At 37.9% G+C, this 27,892-nt stretch overlaps 1 protein-coding gene and 1 long non-coding RNA gene across 5 annotated transcripts; one reads left to right on the forward strand and one right to left on the reverse strand.

Moving 5' to 3' along the window:
• The first annotated feature begins 1,749 nt into the window (after positions 1–1,749).
• LOC145949042 (uncharacterized) lies at positions 1,750–27,766 on the forward strand. 4 transcript variants are annotated; one of them, XR_014427533.1, is made up of 6 exons: positions 1,750–2,119; positions 3,834–5,975; positions 6,335–6,596; positions 9,709–10,016; positions 22,502–22,743; positions 23,043–27,766. XR_014427533.1 is itself a non-coding variant. In XM_083058729.1 (5 exons), exons 2-5 carry the CDS (start codon positions 5,546–5,548, stop codon positions 22,579–22,581), a joined length of 1,080 nt encoding a protein of 359 aa, XP_082914855.1. In that variant the 5' UTR covers positions 1,750–2,119; positions 3,834–5,545; the 3' UTR covers positions 22,582–23,005. The 4 variants fall into 4 exon arrangements, 2 of the variants coding, with proteins under 2 accessions (XP_082914855.1, XP_082914856.1); XR_014427534.1 differs by having other exon boundaries at positions 23,064–27,766; XM_083058729.1 differs by lacking the exon at positions 23,043–27,766 and having other exon boundaries at positions 22,502–23,005.
• On the reverse strand, positions 16,249–19,322 carry LOC145949044 (uncharacterized). The gene is made up of 3 exons (XR_014427535.1): positions 18,460–19,322; positions 17,769–17,991; positions 16,249–17,468 (listed from the first exon to the last, which is right to left on the reverse strand). It is a non-coding gene; the product is annotated as an uncharacterized LOC145949044 (long non-coding RNA).
• Positions 27,767–27,892: the final 126 nt, after the last annotated feature.

Genomic DNA, 27,892 nt, shown 5'->3' on the forward strand with positions numbered 1-27,892 from the left:
TTATATTGCGTTTGCGAAAAAATCAGATGCGACACAAGGGATGCATTAACATTAAGTTACTAACACAATTTTATTACAAAGAAAAGATTTTACTTTTTAATCTACGCACGTACGCTCTCTTTTTCGTATGCAACGTGTCCCTGGTACATCTCTGATTCCACCTAAATTCTTCGCCACGTTTCTAGATAACAGTGTACGTGCTAATCGTCTTATCTCGCGTAAGTGATGCAAAAGCTGGGAGGGAGAACGAATATATATATAAAGATTCTGCCAGTGGAAGGAGCTTTTTTCGGTGGGGCGTCTTTACACGAGAAGCTACAGGTCGATTAAATTTATTTGAACGATTCCGGCTCTCGCGAGTCATAAATTCAATCGCTAGATTTTTATTTGCTCATCTCATAATGCAAAACTGCACTGAGGGAGCCATACTGCATGTCTATTGCTTATCGCTATTGGATCTCGGGTTTTCACTTTTGCGCAAGCTGCAATGAAATGTAAGACAGAGGAAATTTTACGCATGAAAAAGAGCTTGACTAGAAATATATTCCAAAGCGAATAGCCAGCGACGAGGAATCTGTGGAAGAGATTGTCCCGAAGACAATCCGAATTTAACAAAGGCGAGGCCATTCCGAAGGTCTCCCTCAACACCGGCTGACCTAATCAAACTGACAAAAAAGGTACCTTATTGCTTGGGGGAAGGACGGTCACAATTTGTCCTTGTTCCTTGAGAAAAGAGAACTAATGAAGAAAAGTAGAGCGAAAGTCCTAGTCTTTCGCCTGGCTCGTTAAAGTGATTTTTTTGAATTTTTTTATTTTGCTCCGCGAGATTCGATATCGTTCAATCTCGGTGTTTTGTAAAATAATAGATATAAATTTTGTAATACGTTACGATGCGGTTAAAATGCGGGATTTTACGTTCGTGCTTCTTGTATCGTTATCTATCTTTATAACGTAACCCGTAACTGCGCGCGGTTGCAGCACAAGCAATAAAATGATTTATACCTCGATAAATCGAGGTTTAATACAGAATCCGCAAAGTCAGCTTGTTCCTGGGAAAATTATGGAACGGATAGTTTTGTATTAGATATTACAATAATTTTCTCTGTTAAAATTAACGTCTCTAACTTCCCAATTGTCAAAACGCAATTTATCATTTCAGTAGTAAATAAAGGTTAAATATTTTAATTTCGAACATTAACGTATTCACTAATGTGAAAGAATAGCATATACATACATATATTTAATTGATAATATATTAAGCTAATAAAATCTTTTTTTTACAAAACTATATAAAAGTTTGATAAAAATTGATATCTTTTTTATTTATTCGCATTTACTAAAATGCAATATTCTAAAAATAAATTTTCAATATGCAAGAGTTTTCTATTAAAGCTACCAATTTTTTTTTTTAAACTATTACTTCTTTTAGTCTAGTTTTAAATATATTTATAATCTGGAGAATCTGCGCCACTTTTGGCACATTGCGTGCGACATATCCATTATCGGGCTAACTTACACGAAGACCTACATTTCAAAGGCGCTGAAAGTGGCACATTTGCGTGCAGAATAAAACGAAGAAAGAGAAATTTAAGGGATAAACATCTCGGTTCGTTGGCATTCTTATAAGAGTCCTAGCTCCCCTCCGGGGAGGAGGGAGTGAAGAGTCGTCCATCCCTCGGTGTGACGACGGCGCCGACGTCGTCGGTGGTGTTGGCAATGGTGGTGGCGGCGTCGGCAGGAAGGGGTAGGGCTGAAAGCAACCCTGCCAGAACGGCTACCTGCCTGCCGCCAACCCTGTTCGCGACGCTTCCCCAGTACTTGGACGACCGCGCACGCGACATCCTACCCTCGGGGTTGCGCGTTGTCGCGTCGTGTATGCGTGTGCATGCGTGCATCTATCGCGAGTGCACTACGCGGGGTAGCGGCATGCCGAGAGCGTTGCTGAACACAGCAGCAGCCAGCAACGTGGGGTTAGCGTGACATAGAGAGAGGCCTGGAAGGATCATCTCTCGCGCTGGGCGTAGGAGACCTAGCCGGATCTCCCGGTCAGCATCTCCGCGAGATATGGAATAAAATGTAGCATCGCCAGGCTAAATGAGTACAGGAGGGTGCGCGAGTAGTGAGTAATACATGAACGGAATTAACGCGAAGTTGCAAATAGTAGTGTCCGTGTATGTGCGCGTATGTATGTGACAACAAGTAGTCTCATGTTTGCGTGATGTTTTCGAGAGAGATTTGTTATAATCTACCTTAGCTTTTCTAGTTCTTTCCCTCTCCGTTTGTTTGCATATACACGCATCTTTTTTTTCTCTCCTTTTCGTGGTACAAAATTTGTCTTCACTTTTTGAAAAAAAAATTTAAAGATTAAGTAGACTTGCGCTCTCTAGACGTTTTCGTTATGTGATCCTAGCTTACCATCTCTTTGTCTACTCTATTTTGACTGTAATTTACCTCTTTCTTAAAGGTAAATACACTCCCAGAAATTATTTTGCAAAAAGAAACATTTTGAAGATGAAAGAAGAAAGATTTGTACTTGCGATATCTCATTTTTTAAAAGCTCTGTATCACCTTTTTTCCTAACTCCATCTCTTTTTATCTATGTTTTATCTATCTTACCCTCTAGTGTATGCTTTGTTTCGGCGCTTATTTCTGCTTATGAGATACCATGTACATTTTCGCGAGATAGCTTCATTTTTGTTCCTTATCCCCTGAAGAAACACGAGAAAAAATCGTCGATCATCGGGGTTCGCGAAAGAATCGTTCAAAGAATTGAGGGCGACATAAGCAGATTGGATGGTATGTGTTACGGTGAATAAATTAGGACATTGTTCGAAGATAGCCGCGGGGTAGTTTGAAGCCCGCACTGGGCCGTGCTCGATATCTCGAGCCTGATCCGCGATACAGAAGTCACAGTATCATCGGGTAGCTCAAAGCGCGGGACCATTAGTATCGAGTGGATTTTATGATCAATCAGCGGCCAAAGCGTACTAATGTATATCGAATGCGCTAGTCGACCAAGTTATTATGCAGGTGCTCTGACGTTAGAGCAATCGAAGCTAGAGCGATGACGCTCATCATCGAGCTATTCTTTACTCATTCAATCACTTTATCGCGTTTCATAAACGAGAGAGTGATTTACTATTCCTATATCCTATTTAGATTCAGCAGATACGGTGATCTCTTTTAAGACACTAGAGGATTGTCCACAAAATCTCTCTTCTATTTTAGTAAAGTTGGAAATATATGATAGAATTTCGCGTTTACAGCGTTACATTTGACATTCTTTGAATTTCAAATATTATATAATATAATATTTTAATTAGTTGCTGACATAATGAAGATTTTTTTATTTTTATTTTAGCGCGTACAGAATATTTTTTAAACTTACGATGTTTAATGGACCATTCAATTACATAATTCTCGATGCAATTTTTAGAAATAGATTGATAAAATGATATTGAATTATTTATAGTTTGTAGAAAATATTTCTCGAACGTTCTTTGACACTCTATCAAAAGAAAATTCAAACATTTAAAAATCAATATTCAAAGCTATTTAAAGTATTCAAGAAATAGAATGTCATGAGATGCAGAAATATTTGAGCGCGTCATACACACACAATATCAGTATAACTCCGATAATTTTCAATATTGCTTGGAATCTGACAATTTAAATAATTGACAATATTGGAATATAAAAATCCTCGATTTAGCAATTATTATTTCCGGGATATCGCATTATTCAGCTATTTCAACAGCCAAGAATTTTCGCGTCGAATAATTTTAATCTCGATTAATTAGTATAATTTTCTCATGGGTCGTATCGTGTTCTAGCTTGGCATGGATGCGTGTTTCGACCGTCCTTCGCATTGCGTCGCACGGAAGAACGGGGTCATTAGCTACGCGGATAGTCGGAATGGGTCAAGCGAAATCGCTCGGACAGAAGCGAGCGACGTAATTCTGATTTCGTTTTTGAGGATACGCGCAGAACAGGTCGATCCATCATCGTTGCGGCTTCATCCGACACCTTGACGACGTAGATCGATCCGATCGACCTGACCGTATCTCGCTACTCCGAATGCGGACTTTGTGTTTACAAAATACGCGATACCCGAAATCTTTACGAAGAGTCGTGCGCTATTGAATAAAGTGTCCCTGGACGTTTAAAAGACTAAGTTTTTTTTCGAGACACCCTCGAGACACCGGCAATCGATTCTTCGGAATTGACAAACGATCTAGAGCTATTTTCCGCCGCATTAACTTTATAATTATTGAAAAAATAGTCACGATAGCACTGTGATAGAGATTTTGATGAGACACTAAGCGATTCCGTAAAGTAACATCCGGCAATATCGAGTTATGAGTGCTTTTGTGTGATGCGACGTACATCTGCGTAACTACAGTGAATACGATTAATCATCTCGTAAAGCGGATACTTGTGAAACTCGCGTATGATGGAAATGCGAGCGCCGGCCAAACCGCTGGAAGATATTTACGGCAACCGTGGAAAATCATTCGTCTCGTCGAGCACGGCGAATCATCTGATATTTGCTATCAGATAATGCTGGGCCATCATCGATAATGGAACGATAATCCGGCTAAGACTCGCATCGCGAAGCTGACCGTTGCAGTCAAGGACGGTTCACCGAACATCGATTGGTTCACGGAAGACAGAACGAATCCAGATTCCTTCCTGACAAAGTAATGCCCAAACGGGCTATAAATGGGCGTATCAATCACATTTGTGGGAATCTTTAATGCTGCGATTTTGAATCCGCGGAGAAGCGGTTGCCCAAATTGGAATAAAATAAAGAGTTATCATATTTTACCTCTCTTGCCAATCGTTAATAAGCAATTAGCAGTAAGTAAACAAGATCGAGTCAGATACTGCCGGCAAGTACTGGTAAAATTATTTAAATATCAAGACGCTTATATATGAATTGCATATTCTATTCGAATACTCTATTTGACACGTGAGAGAAATCTAGAGAGAGCTTTCTTCTGCTCTTCGAAAACACAAAATTGCTTTTGGGTCGGTGAAGAAAATATATAGAAGAAAGCTATTTCCCATAGTAGCCATTGGCGCAAAGAGCATCGACTGCTAATGCAAATGAATTGGCAAAGAACATCGACGACCAGCTTTTATGCGGCTTGTAGCTGTTGCTGTTACGAGGAAAGAAGATCGTTAGCAGCGTCGCCTGGAAATCCCGCGGAAGATTAATGAACGGTGCGGTTAACGCTACAGCGAAGTCGCGCGACGATAACAGCCCGACGATAGAATCTGCGGAAAACTCTCCCTTTCGCTCTTTCCGATTCGGCGGTGGTGATTCAAGTAAGCCGGCTTGATGTTGTCGCGCTTCCTGCAGGAGCTGTCATTAGCGGACAACAGGAACGCCGCCGCAGAGAAACGGAAGGCCGACGGTTTGTGATCGTTTCGGCAGCGGGCCGATCGTTCCCGCGTCACAACCGATCGCGAAAGCGCAGCGATCGCCACGATAGCTGCCGATGAGGGTAATGTGACGAAGGCGGCGAGGGCAGGTGAAGAGATGACGGTGACGGTGACGCCGTCGACTTCCGACGTCGCCGACAAGGCGGTGTCGACGGACGATGGCGGCAGCGGCGGCATGGAAGTGGCCCGTCTCGAGGCCGTCCTCGCCGCCCTGGTGGAAACAAAGGTGGAAGCGATGAAGGCATCCTCGACGCTGAGCCGACGTTCCGGTAGCGCGCCCGCCAGTCCGCGCCGACCTAGATTGACCTCGACCTCGACGGCCTCCTCTTCACTGAACCATCACCACCATCATCATCACCATCATCATCATCCGCATCACTCGCAGCAGCAGCAGCAGCACAATAAGAAAAAAGGCCAGCATCACCAGCAGCATCACCGTCATCGTCGTAGACGTTATGACTCCGCGCCCTGCGGAAGTGATTATCTCAACAATGTGATGGATCATTCTCAGCATAAGTTACCTAACGGTAAGTCAAAAATTATTATTCGCGCTTATTAATTAATTGGATATATGTTAAAGTAATCCATCTTCCTTCTCGATCCATTACAAACTTATAAGAACGTTTCTTCCAAGAAAAAAAATTGTTATTATTTCTAAAAAATTATATTAGATTCTTTTATAGAGATTCTTTTATATATAATCTTTTAAAGTTAAATTTTAATTAATTGAGAAATTCACGTTCACGTTTATATTCCACAATAAAATTAAAGCCAATTTGTTATCAATTCTTTTTTTTTTCAGCGCATAGAAATAAATATTTCTGCATTGTTAAATATTGAACAAGACTAAATGATATTTATCAATTGTACTTTCTCTGTTTGTTAGGAAGGGGACGGAGAAGAGCCTCCGAAAGTCCTCGAAGTCCTCGAAAAAAGCGCAGGCATTCGAGGAGCCCAAATGTTCTTCAAGGCGTCGTCCAAGACGTTCACACCGGCCTCGATTCGCGCTTCGAGCTGCTCGGTATTGACGGCGACCAAGATGTGGCCCTAATAAACTTCGAAAGGGCCAAGGAAGTCCTAGGCGACTCCTGCGAATATCCACGGCTGCACCGAAGTGCCTGCTACTTTTCTCAAAGCGCAGCTCAATTGTGAGTATTTTCTTTACGCTCAATGCACTTTTTAAAAGTCGCGACGATAAGAACAGTGTCGAGAAGGCAAACTTTGTGATTTCGTAGAAAGAATAATATTCGACGAAACTATTATAAAAACCAAGTTCTTTTCCCAACGGAAATTAAAACATCGTCTTCGCTGAGAACAAACCGACTTCAAGTTCCATTGAAATTATATCCTCTCTCTTTTTTTTTCTCTTGTAGAAAGTCAGAATGTTTCAAGAAATTTTCATATATTCCCTGACATAATAGTTTTCTCATTTATGATTTCGTGAAACTCGGTCTCGCGTGCGCATCACTCTCTCCGTTGGCAAACTTTCGTACGCTATCTTGTCCTTTACGGGATCGCCTATAGTGTTACCTAGTCCTTCCATATTCACTATATTCGATCGGTCAACTACGAAGAGGGAGAGAGATATAGTTTTGGCGTGAGCGCAACATATAGTGGAACTGGGTCAGCGCAGTGCGTGATTGTGCGCCTTAGTCATATGCCGCTCTCAGCAAACATGGTTTGGCGGCTGAACCACCTGGGCGGCAAAGGACAAGCACTGTTGAAGCGTGTAATGAAACTGCGGCCGATCGGGAGTTAGTCGATGGCGAGAGAGATCACAAGGAGACGTCATCACGTTATCACGTCATCCTCTTGTGTGCTCTTCTCTTTCCTTTTTTTTTTTTTTTGGATTTTTTAAACAAATTCTCGAATTTTTATATATAGCGAAGACATTCGATAGCCTTTTAACGTGATGATAAAAAGAAGTCTTTTATAATTTTCTCATATTAATTAATCAAGTATTGAAATTGTGTGACCTCTTATAGCTCAGGAGTTTATCTAAGAATGCTTATTAAACATTTTTAAAGAATATATTTTGTTTTGTATTGTAGATAAAAGATATTTAATTATTTATATGATATTGATGCGCAGGAGATTGAAATATAAAAGATGCAATAATTTATAGAAATAAACATAAAAAATAGGATTTTTTCAGTTCTTGAAATTTGTTTTAGCATTGCTTCATAAATCCGGAATAATATCCTTCGGTTAAAAATGCAATAACCAATGACCAAAACATCCTAGATATATGTAAAGAACTGTCAAAGAACGTATCTTGACAGTTATCAAATAACTGTTCGATATATTGTAGAGACAATTTAATTAAAAGACTTTTTGTACGACGAAGTAGAGAGAGAGAGTTGCCGGAACGACTGATTCAACGTCGACGTTTACTACTTGATACGGTCCGTTCCCGATATAGCTGAATCTACTAGTATATCGATTTAATTTCTCTTTATCGTACTTCTTTTAATCGAATACGCTGTTGCAATAGAAGCTCCTATCTATGTTTCTTCGCGTTTTCCGATAGCTTTCCGTTACAAATGTTATGTGTTACATCGATATATTTTTATAATGTATACGGAAATTAATTTTATCAAAGTGTGGAATAACGAAAACGTATATTTATAGTCCGAAATATATAAATTTTCCTAACAAATGTGCGACGGAATGTGCAAACGTCGCGTCGACGCGAATGGATGTATTGGCCATTGTCTGACCTCACGTTGGTTGTTATCACTAGCTCGAATTCGAGCCCTGTACAATGCCCGCCCGGCGCGTCACCTCGGTTATCGTTTTTCCACTTTTCCGTCCTATTCTAGCAGCGTTTTCTAAAATTATACTCAGAGAACACGTGACACACGGCCTTCGTGTGTGTGACGTAGATAGTGCAACGATTGTTCTTCGTTCAGCTCGATATCGGGGTCTGCTTCTCGTTGGTTGTTGTGAATATATATCGAAATGCTGGAACGCTTTTCACGTTATCGAGTTTGAATTTGTAATAGCTGAGCAAAGCTGAACAATTTTATTGTAAATATGTCACGTTAATTTATCACGCACCTTGTTTAATGGGGGCTCCATATTTTCTTTTTTTTATATCAGTAATAAAATTCTATATAATTTCATATCACCTATTTTATTGTTATCAAGACAAATTGTAACAATCTTTTGTCGAATATTTTGCATATTTAATTTACACATAGATTTATTTATAGTCTAAAATTTTATATTATTAAAACATTATGTTTAATAAAAAATTTTTAATTACAAATTTTAGCTCTAGAGTTTCGAATAATCATCGAAGTAATTAAGTACGCAAAGATACAAATTATTATCACTTTAATTATTTACGTGTACATTTTTAGTTTCTTAGAGTTGCGGAATTAGAATCGTTGTTTGTCAGCATTTCGTTTCTTCGTGTTGTTCAGCTTCTTGCTTTCGATCTTGGTCTATCGAAAATGGGATAACGTTTCTAATTCTAAGGGTCGATGTGAAAGTAGTATACGGAAGTATACATAACAATGGATCGGCCTTTTAGTCACCCGCATACAGCAACTTCTCTCGCGTTTCACGAACAATGCAGGTACCATCATGATCGATATTTGTTTGTTGCTCGTCTTTCTTCGAGTCTTCACAATCAATGCCGATGTCCAGGAATATACTGGAGATATTGTTTTTATCGTTCGGTTCGCAAACAAAAAGTGCATATAGATTTTAATTAACGACAACCATCGCGACAGCTTGAGACATCTTATTCAAAATATACGCGTAGTCTCGATAAACTTAAGATGATACAGTTTCGATTTATTTGATCAATTTTTTAAAAGCACTTGAGTGTATGTTTTATATAATTTATATTTAACTTTAATAGATATTTCCTGTTTCATTTGTTTTCTAGTAGTTTTCAAGTTGATCTTAAAAATAGAAAAATTCTATTTTTGATTTCAAAGAAATTGAAAATGAGATATATAAATAAAATATTATTTTTCAAGTTAAATTAAATGCCAGATGCACAGTCGAATTATTGACATATGTTTCATATTCGAAACGGTATTGATCTATAGTAACGATTTGATAAGCTATAACAATAACTCGTTGTGGAAACAATAGCTTGATATTACATGTGCTGTGATGGATTTCGAACGCGTCGTTTCAAAGTCAATGTTTGCTTACTCGAAACTTTGAAACGAATTTTCATTCGATTTCATAGAATAACGAAAAAATAACGAAAAAAAATCTCTTTCTTCTTGCCTGTTCCAGAAAAATTCATTACGACGACGACGACTATGTGGCGTTGAACATAGCCGACGAACTGGAGGAGGAAGAGACCCTGAGCGGTCCGGAGAAGGTGGACGAGCCTCAGGGAAGGTATCATCGACCGCGAAAAAAGCGTAAACGTAAACGACGCAAGATCGAACCCGTCGGTCCGGAAGAGGAGCTTGTCGATCCTGAAGAACTCCCTCCCCGTGCACGATGGACGATTGTCGCGACCGCTTGTCTTTTACTCGCCATGTCCTTGCTCCTGGTCGGTGTCACGCTGCGGATGGCTCCTATAATCGACGACATGGGTAAGTGAATCAACACTTTCGTCTTTTAATCAAAGTGGTATATTCATCGCTCTATTTGGCGAGTTTAAAAAAAAAATTGTTTTACACTTCTTTTTTATTTTATATCGTTAAACGTATTTTTCTAGTCACTTGTATCGATATCGTTTTTTTTTTTCAATTAAAACTGCAAAAAAGATTCGTGAAAGATAGAACGTTCCGCGTGCTCGATAAACGCTCGTTTACTCGCCGGTGATTTTATTAGAACGCGATAAAGCACGAGATTTATTATCCGCGGTACGGATTTTTTTACGGATGGAGAGTTATCCAAAGGTTTACGCGATGCGAAAATAGTAGCTAAATAGTAGTATGGATTTCTACATTTTGAGAGCGTGGGAGAAAATCATGTCGGATTACCGGAACTAAAATATACAAGATGGTCTCGAGGGTGGTAACCTCCGGATGAAGTTGCAAGACATTAATGATTTAATACATCCTTACTATGCAATCCCAGGAAAGGATATTGTCACTCGAGCAGATCCAATTAACTGCACTGTCAAGTTTTCACAAACTTGGAGATTTGATTTAATTTTCTTATAATCTTCCATTAGAAATTTCATAAAACTGTCTTCTTTCACCCACACTGTTATTAAATCCGCAGAAAGTTTCTCATTATCAAGTTGATATCTACTCACTTAATAAGTATGTAAATACTTCAAAACTCTAGTACATATATACTTTCAAAATAATTAGGAATTATCTCCGGTTCCGTAGAAATAAAAGTCAAATTAAAACGGTGACCTACTAACTCTATTTCAAGTAATATACTTTTCTAATTTATCTGTTTGAAGTCAAATTTTCTCTCAATGCAGAATGTCTCTGACCTGATATTCTAATTAAATTTATAATTAAATTGATGTCTTCAATTGTGTGAGATGATCTAAAAATTTCGAGTTATGGCGATTGCTTGATCATCGATTCTAATGCGATAATAGTTTGATCAGCGTCGTTAACAATTTCGTCGTTTCTTCCTAGCAGCCACGAAATCACGTTTTCTCGTATACACTGAACTGGTATACTCTTAAACCAAGGAGAGGGAATGCACAGAGATTTTCGCTAATTAGCCGGTAGAATTACGCGCGGTGACGACCGACGACACCTCTGAGTGCCATATCTGACAGTGAACCACTGCCTCGGATACACGATCGTAAGGCGCGCAAAACGTGCACCTATATACACGAAAAGACGTATATGTATACATTTAGTTCCACTCGCACAAACGAGCTGTATGCATCAGCGTGCGAGGTCGAGGGCGCTCCGCGTCTCTAAATTAAAGGCGCGCGTCTGCGAATCCTCCAGTCAGCCGTCGGATTTCCGCAGCTGAGCCACCTTAAAGACCCGGACTCGTCGGCCGGAGTAAAGCTCGCTTTCGAGAAGTTAAACGTGTTATCTCGCGACTTGTTTTCCTCCCTCCCGTGTGTTGTCGTCGATCGGGGCTCAAAATGTTATCTCGCGGCGAAAATGCGAGGATTCGCGATTCTGTTCGTCCGGTGACTCCGATTGGAAGCGTTATGCGAGAAATGGAATTAAAGTTTTAGCGCGAGTTTCCACATTTCCGATGCCCGCACCTCTCTCCGACGTGATGTGAAACTGTTGAAACGATCCGCTGGAGTTAACTCTCATTTGTCTCTCCTCGAGGGGAAACAATTTCCTGGACATCTGTGCGCGGAAGCAGTAAGGCAAAAATAAAACCGCGCTTTTGCAAAATCACTGACGAGAAAAATAACTTAAAAAAAAGAATGAGATTTTAACGCTTCCAGATTTTAAAGATCATTAATCGGTTGTTAATGAGTAAAGGAACGAGATTAGTAAAGATTGTCATCATCAAAATAGATCATCAATTATGATTATTAAAATGGAATATTATAATATTCGAAATTTTTCTCTGAAAAATACTATTTGTCTTTAGTATCTCAGAAAAATTTATTGCTAAAACAATATCGTGATTTTCACGTATAATTATTCGTTGTATAATATTTTTCGCGTTTGTTTAATATTGTTTACTTTGATCCTAACTAAATAATATTAAAATTTAGTTTACAAGCCGTCAGCGATATCCGTTTCCGATAGAATACGTCAAAGTGTGAATGACGTTGTATAAATACACCAACGCGCGCGAAATCAACAAGTCAAAGTCGATACTTGAACTTATACGGTTAGACGATATTCTGTCGAGAGATTCACGGAAGCGATGTCATCGCTTGCGGCAGCGTTGCGGAAGCGTTGCGGTATTATTGATCCAAGAAGATGAAATTGTTGATCTCTCGTCTCTGATGATTATTCTCGACGCAAACGTTTGATAATATTTAACTGGCCTGAAGCTAATAAATTTCCAGAAATTAAGTGCGCGATAGACTGAACGTAATCGTGAGCGAGATTATTTTCTCGACGCTCCGAGCATTGTGCAAAGCTTTGTGAAAATTGAAAATTATAAAATACACCATACATTTTTCCTCATAATTTGCTTGAAAAATTTTAGCAAATTTCGAAATTTGTGTCACTATGAAAATATATTTTTATAGAGATACAAGACAAAATTATGAAGCCTAGGCTTGTGTCCTATTTACATTGGAATCAAGAGTTTAATGAATTTATTATATAATTGTGATTGGGCATTTGTAATTGATTGTTTGTAAACCACCTGGTTTTAATAGTTAGATGTACGAGATGTTATTTCATGCTTGACTGCAGAATTTGTTTGCAAAATTACTACGGTATCGATTTGCATCAGATGCGACGTTCCATAACATCAATCTTTCATGTCAACGTCAGTATGTGCAACTTTAAATATTTTCAATTATCAATATGGCTTTTTCATCGTTATATCGTGTTTGAACTTAAATAGAATTATGAAATTAGCATTCTTTATAAGAGACGAACTCAGTATATTAGCTATAATTATATTTAACTCTAATTATACTTCTAAACTTTAATAGTCTCTGAATCTCTATATTCAATCTTTTTAAAATGCCCTACATTCATTTCGAATTTAATGTATACTTATATACATCTCGTATAATTGCGCGTCTTCCTTTTCTTTTTTAGAAAATTTTTACATTTCGTCGAGATAAAAAGGAGATGAATTAATTCAATTAAGTGTCAAAGCAAAACTCGTTTTTTTCGACATCCGCGAATTTCAAGAAATGTCTCAGCGAAAGATAGCTCTCTCCGATACTTATAATTGTGACGTCTTTGCTGCAAAATTATCGTACATGCATCGTATCGATCTTAAATTCGCAAGACGCCTTCCTGCGCCCGAATTGCACAGGAGAGGTCTCGTTTCGGCACTTTATAGCATCACGTTTACATCGTTGTATTGCGTTCACAATGAAATCAGGTCAAGCCCAAACACGCGGTTGATTTTCGCCACCGTTCGATTTTGACGTTGCACGTCATTAAAGGGTACGGATATAGACCGATCGTCATTGCTGACATTTGGTTACACCCACAACTGCCGCATGTCGATTCATTACGATCATTTCCGCGCCAATAACGATCGTTTCGCTCGTACTGGATCGAGTGATCAATCAATTAGCGGTCTTTAATTAATTCCAACGAGCAATTGTAAGCTGAAGCCTTTGAGTCAATGCTCGAGTTGAAGCTCATAATTCAGCATTATACTGTTCCCAAATTTGCAACTTGACAGAAATCTGTCCATTGTTTAACTATCAAAATTTGCTAGAAAATTATTTTGTAGCATAACATTTTTTATTTACTTTCTTTTCTTATTATCTTTCTCCCTCTTGCGTACATATGTTTAAGGTCGGTGATGTTGTGACTCTAAAGTGCTAACGCTGCATTTTACATCGAGCCCTCGTGTAAAACTGTGCAAAGTACGTGTTTTTTTTATTTCACTGTCACCGAGAGGAAAATGGCGAGATCCAGCCGTGATGGGTAAAAATTTAAATAACACCTATTTCACGGGGTCATAACAGGTCATACGAGCAATATATTGCTGGCCATTATGCCCGCGTACCTCAGCAATATTGTAAAGTAGTGCGCGTATCGATCTTGTGCAGTTAGAAGATGACATCTGTCGTGTAAATTATTATGTGTCCGGTATTTGCATAATTCTAGGTTGCGTCAATTCACCTCGCTACGTCGTCTCGCATAATCAGATAACATTTGCGTGTCGCGGATTGTCCTAAACGCGAAATGCGTTTAACGCATTATGAAATTAACACATTGTTATTGTTTCTGGAACGCTGGCTATTTGTGTATATTATTTTGGTAATTAAATGTTTTGTGAATATTTATTCAGGGTGGTCATGAAATTATTTTAAATTTGCTCACGCAATTCTTACTTACAAATATATTTTATATTTGTATTTGTTTTATATTTTTTTTTATTAGAAAGTGTTGAGTATTACACAAAAATTTAAAATTTAAAATTTCTACGCAAGTTATTTCATCACATTTATTCTGCAAAATTCTAGAGGATTAAGAAGAGAAAGTGAATTATTCTATTTAGTTCTCCGATTAAAAATTGTATAATTCGCGGATGATAAATTTTATTCTGCGTCAAAATTTGAATTCTAATTTAACGAGTGTCTCTCTCTGTATCGCGTAATATAGGATAATCCATTTTGCATTTAGAGAGTGAAATTCAATGCGCGCGAGCATTACGTGTGTGCTCACATTATTATATTACTTCGCGAAATCAGGTTGGACCTGATTCAATGTGTTGTACCTCTCGATTTGACATATGGTCTACTTCGCAGGTGCGAATGTATTACAATTCACAACAAAATCTCCGAAGTAAATCTGCGTCATTTTCGAACTGTACATTTTTCTGACGTCACAAAATGTAGTAAATCTGTAAAAATATTTTAGAGTTTAATTTCGTTCTCGTAACCGTGAATTAAAAATGTCGGGTTATAAATACTATCGTCGTAATTTGAAAGCTTTCATGTTCTAGCGCTTCGCCCAGCGCGTCTTGGAATTCTTTAAAATGCTGCGCGAAGAGAGATATATATATATATATATATATCCGGTATATGAAAATTTCATTTATAAGAAACTAGCTGAGTCTCACACGCCACACCGTAGTGTGGCGTCATTAGAATAATGCGATTTATATATACGTGTTACTTGGCAACACTTGGTGTCGACAAGTAGTATAATTTTCCGTAGTATAATTTTGCTGAACGTAATTTTCCACGTACACACGTACCACATACATGCACCCATTAGGAGATCTTATTTTACACGTTCTTCCGCATTCCCGACATAGCGACGACTTCGCGAAACTGGGTCAATTTCTTCGGAGCCAATCGTGTTGTTCATTTTTTCACTCGTTTATTATTAAAAGTAAAAGGGAAAATATAAGTGATATCTCACACGTTTTTGGCAGCTTGTGCCAGTATCAATGGCTGTTACACAGATAGTCCATTAAGTGAACAAAAGTTTCGGAGACAACGCTACTTTACACTCTGCCAGTTTATGATCCATCTATATGCGGTAAATTGGAAGGTGACAACTCGACAGCTCATTGCCTTGTTGTGTGCACACTGCTTGTATTCGACGTAACTTTCGTAAACTGTGAGGCAAAGACACGATATATCATCATAAAACGGATATACTTTTTGCTCCAAGATGTGTAATTGAAAGGAGGAGCGATCTGTCAAATTTATCGCGAGAAGTATCGAAGTAGGCGCCTATAATCTCTACTTTTTGCACAACAATTTCGACGAAAGAACGTGAATAGTAATTCTCATTTGTCTTTATTTCCTTCTCTCAAGATAGAAGGTTAATAATCGTAAAACGTTGGCGGAGAATTTTATTGGTAATGGAACTGCGCATTAGCGTCAATGGTAATCGTGATTTTCGATCGTTACTAAAGTGACGGCGAAACGATTACTCCTACGGAATTGCATTCCGTGAGATTCTCGACTAATCTCGAGAAGTTGAGACTCGTGCCGAAATTAGATCGGATAGTGTTTTTCCTAATTAGTCAATAAAATAAAATAATAATTGACAATGTGTATCATAAATTTTTAATTGAGAGGCAGAAGAACGTAAAACGACAATTTTTTATTTGCTGAAACAAGACTTGCTAAGATCTTTCGGGATATATTAACTGAATGTATAAATTTAAATTAAATTGAATAAAAAATAAGAGATTCCTAATGTTTATTTAAATAATTTTTATTTAAGAAAACTTATATTGCGCGGTTACATAAAATTATGGCAACTTTTTGATTTTGTGAAGCTTCGATTTACTTTACTTTTCTTAATTCAATCTATAGATCTTGTTTTCTTGATTTTAACGAAGTAAATATATTCAAACCTGATAATTTTAGACCTTCTGCTTCCCGGGAAAGGAAATGCTGACGTCCGACGCGTACAGTCGTCACGCTGCTTTTCATCCTCGTTCCGTTCTCAATGCTTTCGCACGGCTAAACTTGATATCTTGTACTCTCATCTCCATTTAACTGCACGTAAGCGCACTGAGTTTATGCTGCAAGCGAGAAAGCATTGCAGTTTCATCTCCAACGACGGCTATCTCGCTGCCGGATCATAAATCTATCGTTCTACTGCTATGGTTAGTTTATTCAAACACTCTCGGATTCGGGATTTGAACTGATTTTCCTTCAGCGTATTTACCTCTGTTTTGATGTCGGAAATCAGATTTGTGCTTTGGACAGCGCTACCTCTTCTTGACAGTATATGTAAAAAAGTCGCTGGTTTATCAAAATATTAAAGCTTCGAGCTTGCTTTACTGATCACTCTTTTGAGATTTATGAGATTCAGAGAAATGTACACATTTTATTAATACATCGATATCTGAGTGATCTAATTAAATAAATATTTTTTCAAAATATAGGATTCTTGTTATTTCATACGAAAATAAACACGCAATGTGGAAATAAGATTGTGCAAAATAATTTCGCAAAATCTCGTGTTATTTTTGTTTGTAAAAAGTACGAAAAGTTAATTTTTGTACTAGTTTTAACGGATCACAATATGTTGTAATATTATCTGTAATATTTTTTTATGGTATAATTATGGAAACATCGCAGAAAAATAAGCTAATGCTGCAAACAATTACAACGATTAGGATAATATATAGGTCAGAAACTTAACATTTCGCGTTTCAGTTAATATCCGTAGATTTAAAAGCATTTTTCTCGAGTAATTTTTTCGCGAGAAAATAGGTGAATTGCAATATGCCGCGAGTCCCATTTATTCGGACAGGAATCATTTCTTTCAGAATACTCTCGCTCCAGTTTCTTCGCGAGCTCCAAATATTAGTCCCCAGTTATTGCACCATGGTGAAAAGCCAGCTGAGCTTGGATTATTCATATGTTTCTCATTTGAGAATTGTAAGAATCCAAAGAATTGGAGAGATTGTGCGTGAAACAAAGATTGCATCCACATCTTTGCTTTCTTTTCCTCTTTTCTCGCGATTAATATCTTAAAAAATAAAAATATAAATAATATTTTATTATATTGTGCGCATCATTAACAATATTAATAACTCATATTTACAGTTGATAGATATATGCAATTTAAAAAATTGGCAGGACTGTGTCAATAATTCAAAAGAATAGATTTTAACATTTTATATCAATCTTTGAAGAATTTTTTTTTATCGCTGCATTAAAATTACAGTCAAATTATATTAATAATTTTCATAAATCACTTGCGAATCTCATTAATTAATTACATAAAAGCTAAATTGCACATTAATTAATCAAAGATATTAATGCTTACTGTGTATTGTATACGTATACGATTCTTGGCTGCATTCCGAATGGCCGTGAAACTAATCGGCGATTCATCTTCTTTCTACATTGATTCAACATTTTTCACCCTTAAAATCAACTAGGAAAGATTGGCACGGTTTCAGCGATTAAAGGTCAAATTTAATACTTGTCGCCATCACGAGCCAAATAACGTGTTAGATTGTAGTTTTAAAGGGGATTTTTATTTTACACTAATATGGAAAGAGAAAGAAAAAAATGATATCAGTCTAGTTTAAAAAAAATTGACTGTAAATTTCATCATTAAATCTGCTCTAATTTTCCAACTGCACATTTATATTTCTCGTAGCAGTTAGCAATTTTATATACTTTAATATCATTTGGAGAATATTGTAGATTTTTAATAAATAATAAAGTATTTATTACATGATCGCGTTTTGTTATATATTTTATTTTGTTATATACTTAAAATATATAATGTTTTATCATATTTTAAGCTTCTTGCGGTAGATCTAATGTAGATCTATGTGTGAAGAATTTCTCTATATCTGAGATTTCTCCAAAATAATCAGCGTTCTCCAAAGTAATCAGATCTGACATTGATAGATATAAGAATGCGGTTGGGACCATAATGAAAGATAGCTATATGCGAATGCGCAGCATCCGCAGTTCCGGCGACAGCTTGCAAATGCCTGTGTCACCTGTTACACCCGTCATTCGCCTCTTCACGCTTTCCCGACATCCTGGCTGCTATTACGCCGTCGAGATATGCTAACATCGGTAACCGGAACTAGAGCACCATCGATTATCGATGTCTGGCGTTGCGCGAGAAAAATACGGATCACAATTGGAAATTCAGTGCGCGCGGAACGTCGGAGCCAATTTCGAACGATCCGTGAAATGTTCGCGGTCGCGTTACAACCGCATTTCACCGACACACGACGTGAAAAAGGTCCGGTCGGATATGATGAATAAAAGTGAAATGGCGCGTTTACGGGCTCGCGAACGACCGGCGAGTATAATCATTTATCATATATCGCGAAGAAATTTTACGGTACTCGGATATATCTTTATCATCCCAACCGTACAGAACACGGGACTTTTATTCGATTATGCAGTCGATCAACATCGAGGGCCTTCGAGACTCGTTATCGCGCACAACAAAAGGAATCCGTCGATACCATTACGCTTAGTTTCCGTTTCCGGATGCCAATTTCCCGATCCATAATCGTGCATGGGGTATCGAACGCGGTAAATTGAAGCCGCGATGTCCGCGCTTTAAAAGGGCACTTCGCCAGATGGATAATTCGTTTGATCGGCGGTTTCTTCGCGACAGATTACATTCCTTATGGAGAAGGAGGGAAAATCGACGATTCTCGCCGTTATCCATCCATCTTGCAAAACGAGCCGTCGATGGTCTATCGAGTTTACTTCTTGATAGGACTTTGTCGAAGAAACGAGCGATTCATCACCGTCTTCGTCGGTCGTTTTACGGACCGATGACGATACTGAGGTAATCTCAGCCGCCGCCGTGGGCCGTGGGTGGTGAAGCTCTCTCTAAATATTTGGCCGAGTATATTTATCGGCATGCACGCGGGATTTGCGTATACGCGTCGACGGATTTCGGTCTGCGGGGTAAGGAGACACGGGAAACGGATCGGCGGTCCACTAGATCCCCCCCGATCAGCTAAAAATACACGTCGCAATAAACTCAAGGGTGACGTCCACCGCCGCGTATCGACGACGTTTTTAGCCGTCCTTCTTCCTCTCTTCGAACTTTTGTGTTTTCTTCTCACCGATCACTGTTCCTCAAGATTATATGTTCCGCAATGTTTACGCCATTTGCTATCATAAACTACGTGGTACCATAAACCTGGGATAATTTCATCAACGTCGCTCAGATTCTCGAAGCGTGAAAATAAGCAGTGAGGGGAATACAATTTTTTCGGCAATATTCGTAGGGAATGAAGCCACTTTTTAATGGCTCTTTTCTTAACTCGTGACTTTGTTTCCTCACTCGAAAAGTTTGGTATATATTTCGGTCCGAGCGATAACAGTTATGAAACATTAAACGCGCAGTTGTGTGCTCACTGATTGCATCAACATTTGCCTTTCTGAAGGGTTTATTATGATAAGACACCTGCACAGTGTAACGTTGTGTCAAGGATAATTAATAATAACAACGTGTCTTCAAGTTCGAAGTCCTTGAGAATCAAGGCCTAATATTGTACAATATATATTCTCGCTGTCCGAATCACAGTTAGGATTTAATTCCCTCACTGAAAATTTTCAGATTTATATTTCGACTTTTTCCAAATTTCATTACTGTTATATTTGCAATGCAACAGTTGTTAACGATTTCAATATTTACATTTCATCGAAAAATTTCAATATATCTGATATTATTTATAATAAATATTATCACTTTTCTATAAGAGAAAATTTATTTTTTGGGCAAATTGTTTTAAATAGAAATATTTAAAAGGACGAATTATATTAAATTTCAGATAAATGTACGTATGCATAATAATAGATGTTTTTAGATTTATATTCTATAGATTTTTTTTCAATAAAATTTTAGATTGGCTAATTTGGCGACAAGTATAACATGAGGCATTCTATAAATTTCTCATGCATGAGAAGCACTTATGGCGTTCTTGCAAGAATATTCGTACGTTGCTGACGTTCATAGAAGACGACCTGGCCCCTTTGAGCTCGTTGCGGTGTCGTGGTCGCGATTAAACGCGAAAGCACACACAAGAGAGTGCTCGATCCTGTCGATGGTAAACCCGTGAAAACCGCGGTAGATCTACTTTAATCACCCTTTACGACGCGATATAAATAGCCTTTCAGTTATTTATCACCTACTCTCCATAAAAATCTTTTCCCGCCAGCAACGAAGATACGATAAAAGTTTTAGTTGAAGCTAATTTACATTATTCCGAGAGATAATTATCTCCGAATTAATAACTTGCCCATCGCAATAGCGAATTTCCACGATTTTATAACAACAAAGTGCAGGATAACGCTATTATACCCTTGAAGATACGCATCATTGATAATACGATAAAGTGCGGATCGTTCATACGTATTTTGTAAGTGTTAACATTATAATTTCCGTAGAAAAACTTGTCCTTCACGGTAGACTGCAGCGTCAAATTAATGTAAAAACAATTCATATTAAAACTGTATAACGATGAAAAATAGTCTGGACTTTTCGACGCGTTCTCGAGACCATTAATTCACTCGCCATGGACATTAATCATCGAGACGATCGAAATCGTCGACCGAGTGCCGCTTCGTGCGAAAGGATAATTCTTTACGTGGATGATTTCGCGACAGCGAGCGGCCAAGAGCTGTCGCCGGAATTCCGTACCGAGGATGTTTACGTCTTGTCGATCGAACCGGATGGTCCGCGAACGTGTCATCGTTCCAGTCTGTATCCACCCGACAGTTCGAGTTTCCATCTGGATGATCGTTCGATCCTTTATCCCTTGAATTCCGGCGAGAGATCGCCCTCTTCTAATCTGCTGTACTCTCAATCGAGCACCCCGAGACGCTCAAGATGCAATTTAGATGTCGATCAACGTTCCAGCAGACGTTCCAGCATGCAGTCGAATCGTTCGAGGACGAACAGCTACAGCAGACCGACTCCTTTAGGTAGGAGGAACGTAAATAAATGAAAGAGCATCTTCTATTTTTCATTATTAATCGCAAACACTTGGTCTCGAATAATTATTATATAACGTATTGGCATTGTTCTGTATTTTGTCGTGCTAAAATATCTTCTTGCGACCTTAAAATATAATCGGATTAAGTCAATCTGTTTCTTGCCGATTTTGTGACGTCACTGCTCGAATGCATTAAAGATGCATGAGATATATCGCATTTAGCCTTGAAGCATCCAAAAGCGATTATCGCTTCTATCGATCAATTTCTGTGGGCGTGAGGAAAAGCGCTTTAACATTAATACGCGACGACGTTGAAACTTCAGGGGATGATAGAAGAGCTAGTGTTAGCAAGAAAACCAGGCCGCGGAGGGCAAGTACCGCTACTCCACGAAAGGATTCCGTTCGTCCCACAAAGACGGATGTTAAGCAGACGCGGAAGATAATAGAGGACACTCATCAACTTGAGCAGACGAGGCGTCATCGGCGAATCGCCATGATCGTTCTGGGGATTTTTATCTTTCTTCTCACGGCCTCGATACTGGTGGTGGTCATCACTTTGACTCACAGCACCTTTCTGAGTCCTGCGTCAGGCTCGAAGGAGCTGGCCGAGCACAGAGCGCAATGTAAATCATGGTTTTTGACAGCTTTTATGAACACTAACTCCAAATCACGTGGAACATACGTTCGCTAGATCACTGAAATTATATCCATAATCGCCAGTTATAATATATTTTCCTCGTTCGTCGTCATCGAGTTTACAAAGACATTTCTTTTTAACTATTTTAAAAGTTGATTCAACTTCTAAGACAATTTTTTATCGAACGATTACGTTTGATAGAAATAATTTAAGTCTGCGCTGTTGTTCATTCATGAGGGATAAAGTTAGCCGCATCGTTAAAGTTAAGAAAAATCTATCCCGACGCGAGAAGAAAGTAACATAAATCTACATCTTGTTCGCTCCATTTCCGAAACCGGGCACGTGCGACGGCGATGTTGTATTATACACTTGTGTAAAGATATGTGTATTTCCAAGTTTCAAACTTTACTTACCGACATTGTATTATTGTTTCAGTACGAAAGGAGAACGAGGAACTGCTGAACTCTCTGAACAGGGACATTTCCGTGCCTGAGAATGTTACAGCGTCGCCCTAAAGCGGAGTAATCAAAACGAAAGTGCATCGCTTGTCAATCGTTCTTGATTCGCTTCAGCCACGTGTGACACGATATCCTCACCTTCACGAAGGAGGATCAACGTTGGCGTTTGACGAAGTGCGAATCATCCGGACGATCATGGGAGAAATCTCAAAACAAATGGTGAGAAAGAATGGCAATTTTGGCGTATTCATCTCTTCAGCAAATCTCAGATCGATAGCACGCTGATTAGATGTATCGCAGCTTTAACAGGACGCTTCAAATATACGCGTTCTTGTATACGACGCCGCGGTAAGGTTGTTGCAAAGTATTCGCGAAAAATCTGACATCGCGATATCCGACATACTATATTGTACTGTTGATTGTATTGTTGCCATATTTAGAAACGGTGTATATATATATATATTATATATGTATATACATATATATATGTATATACACCGTATATCGTCTCAATGCAGACTGGGTGCTCTCGATTCCAGAAGGCTTCGTCAATAAGAGCTAACTCCGATCAGAAGCACCAGACCAGCATTCAATCTGAATTATTGGTGAAGTTCAACGCGTCAAATTAATTTACTCGGCAGTAACATTTTTATCCGATGAATATACCTTTCAAACTCTACAATTGGAATATTATCTCGATAATTATCTGTGACTCATATATTATTATTACTCAATAAATTACTCGGTAATAATATCGTAAGCATTAAGTATGTCGTGATAAATCGTACCGTATGTTCCGCGGAGTGCCTGATTTGCGTTGAAACGAATCTAATCTAATTCTTTAAGATCGCAATACTTGTGATGAAAGCTCGCGAAGTAGTTTGCGAATTTCAATCCGACGATGAGTCACGCACCGAAATGCCAACAACGAAGGAACAATTAGAAAAAAAAAGTGACACGTGAGAAAATGTGGCGTCGTAGACATAGCATTTGATCGTTCGTCTGTCGGCAAAGGAAACGACGTGTACATGAAACCTCCCTTCTATACATTTATTCGAGTGTGCATATACGTGGCCCGAATCGAGGATACACGTGAGTATCGATCTGCGTCATCAACACGCGAATACGGGCTCCATACGTCACGGATTCGCGCGAAATCGTGTCGCAGGGCAGAAACGCGACGTAGAATATATAGCTTCTTTTGTGCTTTTTTACATGTCTTCCAGGACACGAGAAAAGGAACACGATGAACTCGATGAACGGAGGTTCTCAGCCGTTGATTCCTTAACGCCATAATGACGTTCACGATATTCTCGCGCATGTAGAAAGCTGTACATAAAAGAACGTTTGTTATTTAACATTATCGTTTGTAGTTACACGTCGAGAGGCTAGTCGAGATAAGGGCCAAGTTGTTGTTGTCAATTTGTAAGATAAATTGTCGTAGAAGACGTTTGTTGAGATTGCGCGATACAGAAAGAAGAGAAGAAAAGAGAAATAGAGCACACGAGTCAGTTAAATTAAAGTGTGTGAATGGATTTGAGTGTGTGTGTGTGTGTGTATGTGTGTATGGTCATGCATATGTGCATTATTGTGTAAGAGTACAGTTTATTCGCTTCGTATAAAACGGTCAAACTATTTTTATTCGTTCGTTTCACTCTGCTGCTCTCAGTGCAATTTCGAATTTGGCTTTGTGACTAATTTTGCTTAAAGTTTTACCGAATGCTTTTCGTAAACGCGTAATGGTTTGCAATTCAACAAAAACTTTTTCCAATACGTGTATTTTAAAATCTCTTTTCACGAGCATGGAAAATATTTGCTAAACTTTTAAATCCTGCACTTATTAAGCGAAGTACATAATTTCGATATAATACGCGTTTCATATTTCCATAAATTCATTTAATTCCATAAGAAGTGTTATTGTTATATACAAAAGCATATTTTCGCTATTCATAATTTAAGAGATTTAAATTGTTTCATATCATAAAGTTTATTCTGCTTTATTTATGCATTACATTCGTGATGGAAATTATTTTAATTTGATATATCAGATCAAATCTGATATTAAAATTGCAAAAACGGATGACGTTTCATGGCAATGAAAGGGTCACATTGGTATATCGATAAAAATATAAATTATAGCCTCTGATGTATAGACACCGTTTACATTCGACGGGTATAATCTGGCTTACGCTGAAAAATATGTATAACCAACACGTTTCGCAACAAAAGCTCCCTGTGGTACGACAATGTCGAACTTGGATATCGCTTAAGACCAGAAGAAATAAAAGTTGCGCGAAAATCGAAAATTCGTTCAGAAAAGCTTTTCTCGCGTGACGCCCGATACGATAAAATTGTATCGTTCAGACCGACATTATTCTTTCTTCGAGAACTCTATAACATTTATTATATTTTATACTTTTAAAACGTACGAAGTGCATTGCAACACAAATGCAGCGTTTGCTTTTATATATATAGCTTTCTTCTCTCTATGTATTTTTATTTTTTCTCTATATAAAATATTGGAATGAGTGATATTTCCATACGACTAATTTTATAATTAGTGTATCGTTTTTGAGGAATTGGGCTACGAAGTCTCTATGAATATCTACGAGTTTGCTAGCGGTTGCTAATGAAGAAAGATCTTTTTTATCTGACGATGAGATAATGTACGATAGCGCGTTTATAAATATACTGTCGGAATTTACACGCGGAATGTACATATAGTGACTAGTCCCTAATGTCGTTTCCGCGACAAGTAAAAAGTTTCGCAACGTGTATAATAACGGATGCTTAAGAACGCGCGACAAATTAGAATTTTTATGACTATTTGTTATTACCAGACTGTCTACTCTCACGTATACGTCGAATTTAAGGTATACGTTCCCGAGACACTATGCGATCGCGCTAATGTAGGTCGATCAATAAGGCTCGACAAGAAGAATTTTTCTTCAAATCTCTTTTCAAAGACCAATCTCTTCTCAATTCGTCAATTTCTCTGTCCTCGGTGCCGAAATAACGCGCGTTGCTCCGTTTCTATTCTAAAGGTAACCGTCCTGAAGAATTATGTTTTACTGGAAAACTATTCCGCTGATCGCATTTGATATCCTCTTTTGCTTCACCTAATACTTACTAACTAATGAACAGGACTTGCTATTTACTTACTACTTACTAACGATAGGATCGACGACATAGGCTCGATCGATCGCACTGATCGCGCGCTTGATGAATGTTTATCGTCGAAGAAGGAAAACGATCAGTTTGAATGGTACGTCTGCGTCGCACAATCAATCGGCAAACGTAATCGCCGATCTCTCTTATGCGATATGTATCGTATGAGAACGTATAAGTTATAGAAGTTTAACGGTAATCAGTCTTTCGGGCGAACATCGCGTGGGCCTTTCTTTCTAATTAAGATTATTGGAGATTGCGTTACCTTACGATAACGCAATCGATTTCGTTGATAAGTTTGTTAACGTAGTCTTAAAGCAATTCTCTCACGGCCGTAGATCTCTCGTTAGAATATTTCGGCCATAGTTTTCAGCCGATCTCTTCGGCGATGAAAAAGAAAAGAACGCAATAATTCGCTCCATTGCGCGTAGAAAATCCTTTTCTATGAATAACATTTCCCTTTTCTACTTGTAACTAGTAATAATTTTTAGGACCACTTGTAGAAAAGAAAAACATAGTATAGAGTATGATTTTCTTTTTGCTACGCCTTTCTCTCAAGACGAATCTTCGTCTTCTTTTTTGCTTAAAAATCGCTTGGCCTAAACGCGAGAAATTCGAATTTAAAAAGCGAGCTAAAGTAAATAGCTTAGAGTGACCGCGCGCCTCGTGGCTGCCTGATAGTCCCAAGAAGAGATCCCACGAGAGCGAATCGAGTTCGACAAGTGTTTGAACATATAGTTGACGTTAAAAGCTTTACGCTAGTCGCGTTTTTATTTCTTACGACGCTATAATACGAGGATAATACGATCGCGCGGACTTGGCATTGCATATAATGAAACATGCTCTCTTTTTTTTCCTCAAGGTTACATTGTACTTAAAATTTAAGCTCCAGATGTGAGATGCATGTGCCAAACCTGTGCGTGTATGTTACAATATATACTTTAGATTTCCTTCGACACATTATAGTGCCGGTGCGAGTACGATCGATTGTGTGTGCGTTTTTATGAGAGACGAACGGGCATTTTCTCCGTCGAGGGAGAACGTAAACGTAGCTCGTTACGAGAACGACAAACTTTAACTCGAGAATAAATAGATTGTTCTCTAAATCATTCGCACGGAATTGTCAAGTAAAGTGATTCTTACTTTTGTCGTATTGTCTTCGATAGCATCTTTTTATTTTATGGTAGTGATAAGGCGCTGGCGATATAATATGATTGACATGACGATTGACAAAAACGTGTGTCCTATAAAATAGATAAGGCATAAAAGATAATGTACAAAATTTTGATTTCAACATTTATTTTGAAAATGCAACTAAGGAATTTAATCTAATATAATTATTACAATTGTATTAGAAGAGATAAATTGAATTTAAAAAAATATTTGTTTTATAGAAATATTTTTGAAATATTTGAAATTAATTTATATTTATATTTAGGTATAAAAATATTTGAATATAATTTAAAAATGCTTATAAAAAAAAGACATTTGTATAATTATCTTTTTCTTTGAGGAAGAGAAAAAAACTTTATATTTCGCGTTACTTTTTAATTACTCTCTATAATGTCGAATTATTAATTATACACCTGAGGTCTAGCAAAATTTAAAACATTTATATTTTTTTGTAATATAAAGCAAGAGAGCACTTTGTTAAATATTAAATAAAAAACTAATTCTGTACGCTCTGTGTCGTTATAATTATGGAATAATATATATGCAGATTAATCCGCGGTAAAATTGAACAATATGCATAACATTGAATAATAAGCGGAATAAAAAGCTGCATGCGAGTTTTATCTTGTCGTTCTCGTATGCAAGGCACGCATGTTTTATTCGAGGGGAAGGATTCGCGAGTGGCCGCATTCCGGGCACGTTGACGAGATTTTATGCCAGGGATTGTAGTAGTAATATAATAATCTCGACCACACAAGATGTGTATCATAGCGAGAGATGTTGTGAGATGTTAAAATGGATGAGATACATTATAAAAATTTATGTTTCTATATTGTAATAAAGCGTTTATGTATAACGGGGTTATTAATAATGCAAAAATATACATACTAATTGTCCGGTTCGCGACGACTTCTTTATTGGCCTTTGACCGATCACGCCGTCTCCTAAAAACGTCTGAAACTGTAGAAATTTCGAAATGTCGCTGAGATAGGAAGGGAAGGGAATAAGTAAAAAATGCAAAGAAAAA

Source organism: Prenolepis imparis, unplaced genomic scaffold, assembly GCF_030444845.1.
Source record: "Prenolepis imparis isolate NDT839.2.m4 unplaced genomic scaffold, iyPreImpa1.0 SCAF_2, whole genome shotgun sequence".
In the NCBI taxonomy this organism is placed as follows: domain Eukaryota; kingdom Metazoa; phylum Arthropoda; class Insecta; order Hymenoptera; family Formicidae; genus Prenolepis; species Prenolepis imparis.